The sequence below is a fragment of the Pan paniscus genome, chromosome 2 (genome assembly GCF_029289425.2).
Source record: "Pan paniscus chromosome 2, NHGRI_mPanPan1-v2.0_pri, whole genome shotgun sequence".
Lineage (NCBI taxonomy): Eukaryota > Metazoa > Chordata > Mammalia > Primates > Hominidae > Pan > Pan paniscus.
In genome coordinates, this window is record NC_085926.1 from 140699071 (window position 1) to 140712522 (window position 13452).

Sequence of the window (13452 nt, forward strand, 5' to 3'; positions counted from 1 at the left end):
AAGATCATTCTATCTACAGGGTGGAGGATGAGCTGGGAGGATAGCGCTGTGGCAGGAGTAGATGGAGGGAGACCAATATCGATGCCGTTGCACTAATCCAGATGAGAGCTGATGGCACCTTGGACTTAGGGTGATTGTGATAGAGAAAGAGAGAAGGGAACAGACTTCAGAGATATTTATAATGTAAGGCCAGTAGGACATCGAAATACATAGTATATGAGAGGTGAAGGAAAGGGAGATTATTAAGCAATATTGGTCTTTTGGAAGAGTACTAGGCTTGGGGATTTGTGTGTTGAGGGGTAGATCCTGAGTACAGTTTCGGATATGTTGAGTTTGAAAAGCCTTTGAGATATTTTTTAAATATCCCTTTTAGGGATGTCAAGCAGACAGTTGGTCTGGAGCTTGAGTTAGAAAGGTATGCATATCTGAAAATAGGTGGTATATGAAACTATAGGCATAGGTGAGACACAAGGAGAAAGATAAATTGAGAAAAAGAGAGGACCTAAGATCAAGCCCTTGAGAAATCCCAAGATGGCTGGGATTGCTGCCTTCTAATGTTATTATTAACATTAATTCTAAAAAAAATAGACCCTAAAATATAGAATGTTGGTTATGTAGTGTTTGTATTGCTTGGATTAGTTTCAACTTACTATGTTCTTTGTGATCCAGCTTGGAAACATGCAATACATCAAGTGTATTAGCTTCATTTTTGTGGGGGTATTGCAGAGGAGCTGGGAAACTAACCAATTGGTCTTCACTGTACTTTCATGTCTGTCTTTTTTGATCAACAGTTTTCTCCAATTCATGTTGTAAGTTTTTGTTAAGAGTTTCTTTTAGGTAAAATATTGCATTTCACAGAAATAAACACATTTCTGTAAACATCTTTCTTAGTTTGATGTTTTAAATATTAACAGGAGTGTATCTAAAGTTTAAATATAAGGGTTTTTGTTTGAAGATGTTTCATAAATAAGGATTCGCACACATCAGGATCTAGAATTAGACAATAATTTTGAGTCTTCAAGAAAGTATGGTCATGGAGGATTTTTTTAATATGTTTCTGCTCCACAGCTCTGAGTGGTAGGTGAAGGTTGAACATGAGAAATATCAGAAAGCTTTCATCCCTACTCCTTCCCCAAATAAAACAGTATTTGAGTTAATAAAATGTTACCTGCTAGACTATTTCATTTAACATTTTTAGACAGTTTTCATCTATTCATTTTGAGTAAAAACATACTAAGGTGGAATTGTTAAAAATGTTTTTCCTGTCAAATCTGCAAATGTTTTAAACACTTTTTTTCTGTATAAAATATGGGTACTGCATAATTAAGATGTTTTGAACAGAGATCTTCAAGAATGTTTCTTGTGTTTCCCAGGGGAATTATTTTGCCTACTGATAAGCCAGAGAATGATTCTGATTGGCCTAATTTGATCTCCACCCATGTGTGATGCTACAGCACTCTATTCTTTTGTTACTCTGTAGTCTCCCTGAAAATGACTTAATGAAGGAATGTACCATAAAATGATCCTGAATTATGTTACTGAAGTCTGGTACCCATAAAAATATATAGTTATAGAGGAGCTTCTGGCCAAAAAACGGAAAGTTTTTCTGTTTGTTTGCTTTGGTTTTTATTTTTGTATATTTATTCATTTGGCAATATTTTTTAGCACCTTGTTTGTATCAGGTACTTTTCAGGACATTTGGAAACATCGGTAAATAAAACAAAGATTCTTACCCTTGAAGAGCTTACCCAAAGTGGGGGAAAGATAATCAATTAATAATAGACCTAATAAGTAAATTATATTCAGTGTTAGAAAAGAGATAAGTAATACAAAAGAAAGGTAAAAGCAGAGTTAGGAGAATTGGGAGTGGGGGACAATTTTAAAGTTGCAAAGAGTTTGCAATTTTAAATAGGGTAGTCAGGAAGGGTGATGAGCAAAGACATGAAAAAGTGAGGTAGTTAGTCAAATGGATCTCTGGGTGAGGAGGGTCCAGCCAGAAGGAAGAGCCAGTATAAAGGCCCTAAAGGCAGGAGTCATGTGTTCAAAGAACAGCAAGGAAGCAAGGAGGCCAGCGCGACTAGAATAGTACAAGGAAAGATTAGTAGGAGATGAGGTCAGAGAGGATAGGTAATTTGGAGACTTGCAGGCCATTGTAAAGACTGGTTTTGATTCTGAGTAAAATGGGATTTAAGGGAGGGTGCAGTGCTCACTATGCACAATCAGCAGCAGTGGTTTTGCATTTTTTTGACATTTGCACTCACAGAACAAAACAGGCTGAAACCTGGTACTAGGTTTACTTAAATTTGTAGAAGTAAAAGATTTGAACTTAAATATATAAACTTGAGAGCCTTTGCCATGTAGATGATATTTAAAGCCATTAGATTGGGTGAGATCATTAAAGTAGTAAGTATAGGTAGAGAAAAGAAAAGGATCAGGGACTGAGCCCCTTGCGCAGGGGTGTGTACGTGTGTGCGTGCACATCCATGTGTGTATCCGTTTGTGCCTCCGTGTATGTTTGTATCCCTGTGTATGCATCCGTGTGTGTATCCGTGTGTGTGTGTTTGTGCCCATGTGTGTTTGGCATTAATTTATTTGGTTTCTTACGTTTGTTCCACATCCAAAGATGAAACTTAAGGTTATTTTCTTCAAGTCGTATGAAAGTTAAGGTTATTTTCTTTCAGATTTTAAGAACTTTTCACTAAAATGTTTTTGGTTTTGTTTTTTTTTTTCTTTTGAATAAGGCCCAAGGATTATTTATTTAATATTTTGAGTCTTAAAGTATTATTTAGTTTATTTATTGAATTAAGAAAGTGTTATCTGATTTTTTTCTTCCTTTTCTCAGGGATGATTTGGTCAGACATTAAAAGACTCTGGTATGAAGGGTTGGAAGACTTTTTAGAAGAATCTCGTAATCAACTCAGTTTTGTCATGAATTCTCTTTATTTGGCAACCTTTGCCCTCAAAGTGGTTGCTCACAACAAGGTGACTATTTACTATGTCAATTGAAGGCACAAATTAAGTTTATTTTGGAAATAGCTAAGATATTTAGCTATGTAACTCAGAGTTACATTGAGCCAGATCAGTGTCTGGTGTGTTTTCATTTTAAGCCTATCTGTGTACACATAGTTTCCTATTTTTCCAGTAGTTTACAGGTGTTACTTACCTTTACATTATGGTTATTTATTATATAACAGGGACCATAGTTCACATTTGGTATACTTTATCTCTTTTTATCTACACTGGGATTCTTTGAGACTGAAGTCCTTATTTCCTTATTCCCATTTTGCAAATAAGAAAAATGAAGCCTAAAAATATTAAACAACTTGTCCAAAACCACACAATAAGAAACCAAGACTGGATTTAAATCCTGCCCTGTCTAGGCATTTTCTTTCTACTAGATGCCAATTCCTTATATCTGACCTAGGTTCTTTTAGCTTATTAACCTGTATATACTTAAAATGAGAACAAAGTAACTTAAAATGATTAGTGTTAGATATCTTTATATCTGCCAGAAAAAGAGTTTCCATTCCATTCCATTTCATAATGAATGAAATTGGTTATGTAATATTTTACACATTTCAAATCATGATTAACAGCTTTAAAAGTGATGTAAATGTTATTATTTTTCTAATAACTATATATTTTTATTTAGAATTTGACAAAAATCTACCCTTATAGATAACTTACAATTTTACTTTCATCAGAATTTAAGCTCCCCCAAGCCCAGAAAGGGTAATAAATTGTGTGTTAACTATCTTTGTTTAAACCCTGAGTTTAGAATTCTTCTGGGGTGTCACATTCAAGGAACTAAAATATATAATATTCTCTGTTTTTTATTAGTTCTTAGATTATTGAAAAGGCAAGCTCATTATTTTACATAATTTTACTTTATTAAAAAATTCTGTTTAATTGATCAGTAGTATGGAATATGTTAGGTACGTTCAGTGTCTAGAGTGTGAAATTACAAAGAAAATAAAATTTGGTCATATATAGATAAATGGTTTGATAAAGGGATTGAGAGACATTGCTTTTTCAGATTGATCTCTTTCGTTCTATAAGTGGAGTACCCATATAATTTTTTATCCAAATCAGGACATTTTGAGAGTGAAAGGGGGCACTATTAATAATTATGCCAGGACAACTGGTACAGCATCTTAAACTATCCCAGGCAATGGGGACATTTGACCACTGTGTCTAGGTACAATAATCCCTCTTTTTTATTTTGTATTTAAAAGGGGGGAAAAAAACTCTGAATTCCAAGTCAAAGGAGTAGGTTAATGTAATATGATAGGGAATTAATTGACAGCACATGTACTTAATGTTTGTGTTGTGGAATTTAAGAAAACTAGCGAACATTTCATTAATAAAAAGCTTAATGATCATTTAAAAATTATTTAATTTTCTAAAATTTAAGAGTTTCTGGAAAAACCTCTTCATATAGAGTGATAATGCCTCACATACATAATAATATTTTATTTCATTAAAATATTATTTCTATTTTTAAAAAACCCTATAAAACATAAGTGGAGATCCCCTATAAGAAGACAAAATTAAAATGGCTTTCTTTCAACAGTCAGAATATTTGCTTTTATTTTCCTAAATTGAGAGAGCTTATTTACCTTTGGCTTTTTCTTCCTAACCTTAGTTTCATGATTTTGCTGATCGGAAGGATTGGGATGCATTCCATCCTACACTGGTGGCAGAAGGGCTTTTTGCATTTGCAAATGTTCTAAGTTATCTTCGTCTCTTTTTTATGTATACAACCAGCTCTATCTTGGGTCCATTACAGGTAAATAATTAAAATTTCTTCAAGAACATTTTTTAGATGTCATTATTGTTACATCTTTCTACTTGTCCAGTGGAATACTGTTCTCTCATGATATTAAAGCTAAACTTTGCTTTTGAGAATAAGTAGCAATTAGAAGGACACAGCATGTTTATCTACTTTGCTTCTGGCTCAGTGATAATCCTTTGCTTTCAGGTATTCCAAGTTAATTACGCTGTGGTCCATTAGCCTCCTCCCCCCCACTTCATAGACATAGATATGTTTAAAATATAATTATACTTCAGACAGTAGAGTAACATAAAAATCTGCTTTTTATCAAAATGAATCTCACATTTAAAGTTTTAAATATTTTAGGTTATAAGTATAAAGGAGGACCTGTGTAAACAAAAATTATCATATTTGATGATTTTTGAATAAGCTGGATTTAAAAGAATACTTACACTTTCATTTAATAAATATTAAATGTAATAAGTTGGAAAGTAGCATACTTAGAGCTAAAAAATTTACAGAGGCTATGTAGTTCAGCTTTATATTTTATAATACTTTATAGTTAAAGAAATTGAGCTTTTGAGATGGGATTTGATTTGTCCAAAGTAGTATGATTATTATGTATGAGAGTTCAAGACTAAATTCGCAGTCTCTTTGCACCAAAGAAAAGACTCATAATTGGTTGCATTTACCCCACAGAATTTAGTAACTGGTTTTCAGAAGGTGGGGTCAACTCTGCTAGCTCTATGTAATACTATAGCTTATTATTTCTGAAAATCTGAACAATATTCATTTTTCCTTAAGTCAAAATTTACTAACAATTTAGATTGTCTCATATTTTTAAAGGCGATATTTTAAATAAAAGGCATAATTACCTTCTCCAAACAGGGATATGAAAATAAAATATATAGGAAAAACCTGATTTGATTAGGCTTGTGCTGTCATCCAGCAACAGTGTTTCCTGAAGTGTGGCTCTCTTAACCAAGTCCTGTGAGATGCTCTGAATTAAGTAAGTTTGGGACACACTGTATACTGTATACCTCTTGGGAATTGACAGTGCATGTTATCACATTAAAGCCTCTGAGAAAGAAATTTGTTTAACCTTGTTCAAATCATCATTACCTAAAGTCATTTAACCTCATACCTGTTTTTCATGAAATATGTGCAAGTCTCTGTATTTTTCCAAAACACAGTAAGCCATGGAAACACTGGCTTAAACTATCTGTCCTTTTGATTTATTTTTGCCACTAATATCATCTACGAATGCTTTAATCAAGAGTCTACAGTGTTTTTACATGCACATTGATTTTTTTTTAACTGAAAATGGACGACAGAACTAGGTTTCTATACTGGAAATTTCTTTATGGACTCCTATAAAGGGTTAAAAAGGAGAAAGTATAATATTGTTTAGGAATGAAGAGTCAATTTCTGACTTCTGTTTCCAGCCAACATGGAGTAATAAGGATTGGATTTACCCTTCTATCTAAAGCAATCAAAAAGGAAAAAAGAACAAAATATATGAAACAACAGCTTATAAGAAACTAGATATCAGGCAGTAAACAACAGTGATCTCTAAGAAACAAGAAACAAAGATCACTCCAGCTTACTGCTTTGTGAGAATTTTTAGGCTATTGTGCAGAGTGGGTCAGTGCAGTCAGAGCCTGGCAGAATTCTGGATTTAGCAGCACAGAAAATTCTGGAGATCTGCAGTTGTCTCCCTTGAGTATTCAGCAGAGTACTGATTAGCATATGCATGTGAGGACACTACCTCGGGCAGGGAAAGAACCATCTCATCCAACGGGATTAGAAGAATACTCAGAAGGGTCTTGCCTCAATAGTTATCTCTAGCCTACACACTGCTCTAGTTTCAACGAACAAATATTAAAAGCAAGATGTGAAAGGATTAAATTTTTTCCAAGTAACTTAAATGTGTTCATTAAAACCTATCCAAAAGCAACACAGATGTTAGAGTTATCAGATAAGGACTCTTCAGCAGTTATTATTATTGTGTTCCATATGTACAAAAAGTTTAAAGTTTAGTAGAGACATGGAAGATGTAAAAAAAAAAAAAACAAACACCAAATTAAACTTTCAGAGATGAAATTTTCACTGTGACCTGAAACATGCACTGGATGTGATTAATGACAGGTTAGACCTTGTAGAAAAACACATTAGTAAACTCGAATAGGTAACAATAGAAACTATTCAAAATAAAATGGAGAAGAAAGAATTTTTAAAAATGAAAAGAGTATCTGTGAACTTTGGGACAACTTCAGGTGGCCTAATATTAATACTAATGTAATTGGAATCCCTGAAAAAAGGAGAGACCAAAAAAAATTTAAAAAAAATAATAGCAGACATTTTCCAAATTTGAAGAAAACTATAAACCCACAGATCCAAGAAGTTCAATAAACCTGCAAACACAAGAAACATGAGGAAAATCACACCAAGGGACATCATATTCAGTGTATCACTGCTGAAAATCAGTGATAAAAAAATCTTCAAAGCAAACAGAGAATAGCAGGTCATCATATACAGAAAAAGAAAGGTAAGGATGACAGTAGATTTCTTGTCAGAAACAATGCAAGCAAGGAGGCAGTGCAGTGACATTTGTAAAGCACTGAAAGAAAAAAAAAACAACTGTCAACCTGGAGTTCTCTACCTAGCAAAATATCATTCAAAAATGAAAGTAAAATGTAGACTTCCAGACACACAAAAGCTAAAAGAATACATCACTGGACACCAGCACTGCAAGGAACGTTAATAGAAGTCCTTCAGGTGGAAGGACTACAGTAACATAGGGGAATATGGCTCTAAACAGAAGAATGAACAAAATACAAATATACCCAAAGGGAATGTAACTACAAAGCTAAATAGATAGGCATTTTTTTGTTGTTTCTTTTGCTTTTATGAAGGATGCCAGCTAATCCACTTCAGCAGATACAAGAAACATGATTGGGCATAAATCAGTAATGCTTTATATTTTAAAGAAAAAAAGACATGAAGATAGAATCTGTACATAATTGTGGTAATAATAGTAATAACAGCAGACATTTATTGAGCCCTTACTATGTGCCAGATACTGTTCTAAAGTCTTTATTCACATTTATTACCTCATTTAATCCTCACAACCATTCTAAGAGGCAGACTCTTTTATTTCCATTTTACAGAGGAAGAATCTGAGGCATAGAGACATTAAGTAACTTGCGCAAGGTCACATGGTTGGTAAGTAGCAGAACTGGGATTCCGCCTAGGTGGTTTGGCTCCAGAGCCAGTGATCTTAATCACTATGCTAAATCGCCCCCCAGGTTGTATAATACTACAGAATAATATGATTCCCTCATTAACTCTTACTGTATAACTTCTGTGGGCAGGCTTTAATAATTTACAGTTTTTTAAAAAGTTATTCAAGTCACATGTTTCAAATGAATTAAACAGCCTTTTACACTGACAGTTGGATAATTTAGACAGAAAGAACAACCCATGGCCACACAGCACTCTACCCTTTTTTCCTTATTTCCTTATTTCCTTACCTGGTCCCAGGGTAGGGCCCTCTCTCAGGTCCCACATGCTTCCTGTCTTTATTCTTGTAGCTTAGTACAAAAGATGTGATTATTATCAGTTCCTCCTGCTCCAAGACTGCTGCGTGGGTCCCTGATTCTTACCCATCTGTAGCACATACTATTGGAAAAATGGCTCCCATAGACTTACTCAAAACAAGGTTGCCACAAACAACACAGTATCTGTGGAGCACCACAAAGTTAAGCGTAATAAAACGAGGTATGCTTGTATTTTGAGGGCAGTTACTGGTACTAAGTAGTGAGAGGGTTCTAACTGAATCTGGCATTTAATGTAGAGTGGAGTGGATTGAGGAGGATAGAAGAGAAAGAGGCAAGGCCTTCAGAGAAAGCAACCTTTCAAGGAGTTTTACTCCTGCTGTCCAAGGGACTGTCAAATCCAAAATCTATCCAAAGAGAAAGCTAAGGTTTATTATGATTGTCATATTTGGTAGGACCCAGACATAAAGTCGAGTGGACCTGTTTGCCCTTCCTCTTTTTTTCTTCCCCTTCGCACTGTAAAACATCACCACCTTTTCTTCAGTGCTATGACAAGAAGTCCTTACAAAAGCAACAAGTCTCCCACTTCAGCTTCTGTTTTTGACCTCATGCTTTCAGGCCTCACATCTAGAGAAACTAAGTGGAAAAAAGGTTGTTTTTTTTTTTTTTGGAGGGGAATAAATTATTTGGCAATTTTCTCAAATATTAATCCCTTTTCTTCCCTAAAGTTCCTCCCCTTCCTACTTCATTTAGGATAGGAGGTGCGTTTCTTTCCCAGAGGTTGGAATGTTTCCTAGGGAAATCTGCCGTATCATGTGATTCTAAACAGTTTAAAGGCACCACACACACTGATTAGGTTTCTCTGAGGAGGAGCCCCAAAGCAGAAATCTCTGGCAAGGATTAGTTCTGGAGGGGTGGTGATGAGCAAATCAGACCAAAGGAGGGGAGCTCTTCAGGGTCTATGCATGCATTCCTAGGCCTCAACATTTATGGTACTTGAAAGTGCTTGTATCTAACTGTCTTGCTTTTCCGTTTGGTCTAATTATTAGAATTACTAATATTACAAATGAATGAACATCCCCTTGGGTTCTGACAGGTTGGTTCAAAATCTTGCTCCATCACTTACTGTTTAGTGTCTGTGAGCCTCAGTTTCTTTATCCGTTATTGTGAGGATTAAATGGGTCAGTGTATGTAAGATGCATACCACAGTACTTGACACATGGTGGGCTTTACGTAAATGTTTAGGTCCATTTTTTCCATTCCTTTTATAGTTAGTTAACTATGGCAGACCTGAAAAATAATACAAGAAAACTTGGAAAGCTTAGTACTTGAAACATGAGTGTGTATTTTATTTCTAGTGAATTATTTGGTTTTACTGGATAATTATCAGATTTAATTTAGTAGCCTGTATAATATAGGTGGCATGTTGGTGCGGCTTCTAACGAGTAAAGAGCTGTTTCAGGTGTTTTGCATTTTGGTGTATATTAGAGTTAGAGAAACCGAGGAGTCATGTAGTCCAGAGGTTCAAACTGGTGGGGCTGCAGAATCACCTGGGGAGCATGTTCAACCTAGATTCTCAAGTCCTACTCTCAGAGATACTGATTAAATTGATTGGGTTAAAGCTGGAAAATGACATGCAGATGAGTCTGATGCAGCATTTGACTATATCCCTTGTATAGATCAGGAAACTAAGGCCCAGCTCACACAGTGTTAGAACCAGGACTTGGTGTTAATTAACTAAGTTAATTAAGAAACTAAGAAAGTGGTAAAGAATTATTCAACATTTTAATTAATGCACTAGGCTCTGGAGCTTACTAAGACATGGTGCCTGCTCTTAAAGACTGCTAGAGGAGACAAACATAACATAAATACTAGTATGAAGTCAAAAATACTGTTTTAGCAATAACAAACAAAGTTACTTTGGAAGCATGACTGAGGAAGTAGCCGGAGAGAGTCAGGAAGACTCCTTAGAGGAGTTGGCATTTGATCTGAGCCTTGAAAGGATGAGAAGCCTGCCTGGCAAAGGACAAAGGGAAAGTAACATGCAGAAGCGTGGAGTCCTAAAGCATGGTGTGCTTAGAGAAGACAGCATATCCTTTATAGTTGGACCGTGGATTGGAGTTGGGGAGATGAGGCTAAAAAAGACAGGCTGGGCTGGACACTGAAGGTCTCTGTGCCAGGAATTTTAATATCACATGTGCAAAGGAGGTTTTTGAGCCTGGGTGACTTGTTTAGATAGAACTTTTGGACAGATAATTATGGCTTTATTCTGGAGGGAGATTTGGAAAGACAGTGACTAGAAGTTGTCATTATTATTGCTTTCTTTTGTTAGCAACTTTTGTAATTTAATGAGCCTAATGATAGCAACCTTTCCCTTATCAGAGATTTAGGTTGTTTTTGTTGTTCTGCATAGTACTCTGTGTATGAGGCTTTTTGCCTCTGTTATTTCTAAGGGTAAGTCTCCAAAAATAGTATTAACAGATCAAAAGATATGATCCACCTAACACCTCAGTATTTTTATTTTTTTACAATAAAGTGTGTTAATTTTCTGCAATACAAGCAGTATAAAAATAGTTTCACTACATTAATAGCATTTGGTGCTGTTTTAAAGTTATGCTAATTTAGTAGTTTGCTTTAATTTCCCTTTTTCTGATTAGCAAGAAGGATTTTTTCCTCTGTGTGTACTAGTATTAACTCTATGTAAATTTCAGTATTAATATTTTAATTACCTTTCTCTTTTCATTTCACAAGTTTTCATATTTCTCAAGTTAAACCGCCAAGTACTTTTTAAAAAGTAAATGTTTGAGAAAGCATTATTACTTTTACAAATACATAAACCTTATAATCTCTCAGTCTAAAATAAATTTACTGTTTTTAATATTTGCCTTTCACATGAATATTTCATTAGTGTCTTCAAGCCAGTGTTTTCCTCAGTGGTATCCACTGTTCTACTTTTACTTCTTCTTGTATTAAGAACCAATATCATGCTATTAAACAAGTCAGGCCGGGCATGGTGGAACACAATTCTAATTGCAGCACTTTGGGAGGCTAAGGCGGGAGGATAGCTTGAGGCCAGGAGTTCAAGACCAGCCTGGGCAACATAGCAAGACCTTGTCTACAAAAAAATAAATAAAAATTAGCCAGGCATGGTGGGATGTGCCTAGTTTCTCATGAGGCTTGAGTGGGGAGGATTGCTGAAGCCTAGGAGGTTAAGGCTACAGTGAGTCATGATTGTACCACCATACTCCAGCCTGGGAAACAGAGTGAAACTCTGTCTCTTAAAAATTTCTTTTTAAATTTAAAATTTAAGCAAGTCATGAAGTTCGTGGTGTTCTCATTCAGAATTGCTTACCTTGATATTGAACTCGATTACATTTATTTAAAACTTAGGTTAAATTAAAGCTACTTTGACTACATGTTTTAAAATTAAAATGATATCATACATGGTCACTATTGGAAAACCTGATTTACCTGTAAGCTTACAGTGTCCAGACTTTCCTCAAGGTGATCTTTTCTGTAGTTATCAAAAGCAGTTACTGTATTCTTACTGTCATAAGGGATTGAGTTCTGTACTGAGATGGTATAGCTTTATTCTAAGCAATCACAATCTGAATGGATGCTTTTCTTTCTCAAGGTGATCCAATAAAGCTGTCATTGATTAAGAGGAAAATGCATTTCTTCTCCTTCTTACATATTTTGAGTTTTCTGATTCTAAGTGTCCCCTGCTTCTTGTGTCAGAATTTTGTAAGGGGGCCAAGTGAGGGCAGCATAGGCCTTGAAAAGTACCACATGGTCTAGTCAAAAGCACAAGTCAGGCATATTGGACCTCTCCACTATGGCAGAGTCTGGGTTACTAGCTTGTGGCGTGCCTAAGAATTTAAACTCACCTATTCTGCTTAAGTAGCTGGTCCACTTTAGTGGGCTGGAAGCATCTGGCCAGTTGCCTGTGGCTACCATTTTGTATCACTGAAAGCGGGATGTGCTATGCTGGCCGACTTGGGCCAATTAGGAATTTTATTTAAAGCTTGATGTAATTAATTATATAAATTTGACCTGTTAAATTTGAGGAAGGGTTGTTTCAAAACACTCAATTTTGTACATTAAAAATAATGAGGCCAGGCACGGTGGCTCACACCTGTAATCCCAACACTTTGGGAAGCTGAGGTGGGCAGATCACTTGAGGCCAGGAATCTGAGACCATTTTGAACAACATAGTGAAACCCCATCTCTACTAAAAATACAAAAAATTAGCCGGGCATGGTGGTGGGCATCTGTAATCCCAGCTACTTGGGAGGCTAAGGCAGGAGAATCACTTGAACTTGGGAGGCGGAGGTTTGTAGTAAGCCGAGATCACGCCACTGCATTCCAGCCTGGGAGATAGAGACTGTCTTAAAAAAAAAGAAAAAAAAAAAAAAGTCTCCCTACTATACCCTTAGATATATGCCCTTCCATAGATAAACATGGTTAACAATTTCTTATGTAAACTTCCAGAAACTTCCTATGCATATTAAAGCATATCTATATTAAAATATGTATCTTGTCTATCCTTTAACAAAATAGAAATGGGAGCCGTTCTACATATACATGCTGTTTTATGCCCTGCTTTTTGGATTTACTGTCTTACAGCCATCTTTGTATGCTAGCACATGTAGATGTTCTTCATTCTTTTTAAAAACAATGTTGAGTAATGTTACAGCTCTTTTAGAATTTGTCTAGCAGGCTTTCCGGTTTTTGCGGGAAAGTCCCCCCCCAAAAATATTTAAAAAATAAAAAATAAAAACAATATTGAGGATTTTCTAAAATTTTTTTGCTACCTCTAACAGTGTTGCAATGTAAATCCTTGTATATACATGCATCTTTGTGTACTTCCTATCTATTGGTTAAATTTCTAGGGATAGAATTGCTGGGTCAAAAAAGTACTATCACATTATTCCCCAAATTTGTATGCCAATTTAAAAACCAAGAATTTATGAAAAGTACCTAATCTCTAAATTTTGAAGAATGAAATTAGGATTAAAGCTTCCATATGCACTATACATGTCTAAACTACAAAAGATACTCACTACTAATACTGGACAGCCTCATTTGGCTTGCACACATAATATTTTCTTAAAATGGACC

General features: G+C 35.3%; 1 protein-coding gene and 1 non-coding gene across 10 annotated transcripts in view; both read left to right on the forward strand.

Annotated features, from left to right (window-relative positions):
* The window catches only part of TRPC1 (transient receptor potential cation channel subfamily C member 1), an 83616-nt gene that overhangs the window by 64107 nt on the left and 6057 nt on the right, over positions 1-13452 (forward strand). For 5 of the 9 annotated variants that reach the window (XM_003826514.7, XM_003826513.7, XM_008951914.6 and 2 more), the window contains 2 exons: positions 2843-2982; positions 4646-4789. In XM_003826514.7, coding sequence (XP_003826562.1) covers positions 2843-2982; positions 4646-4789 — 284 coding nt within the window. The remainder of the gene's footprint in view (positions 1-2842; positions 2983-4645; positions 4790-13452) is intronic. The other 4 variants (XM_055110588.3, XM_057301939.2, XM_057301940.2 and 1 more) reach the window with 1 other exon arrangement.
* Positions 13017-13078, forward strand: LOC112439423 (U7 small nuclear RNA). The gene has a single exon (XR_003027706.1). It is a non-coding gene; the product is annotated as a U7 small nuclear RNA (small nuclear RNA).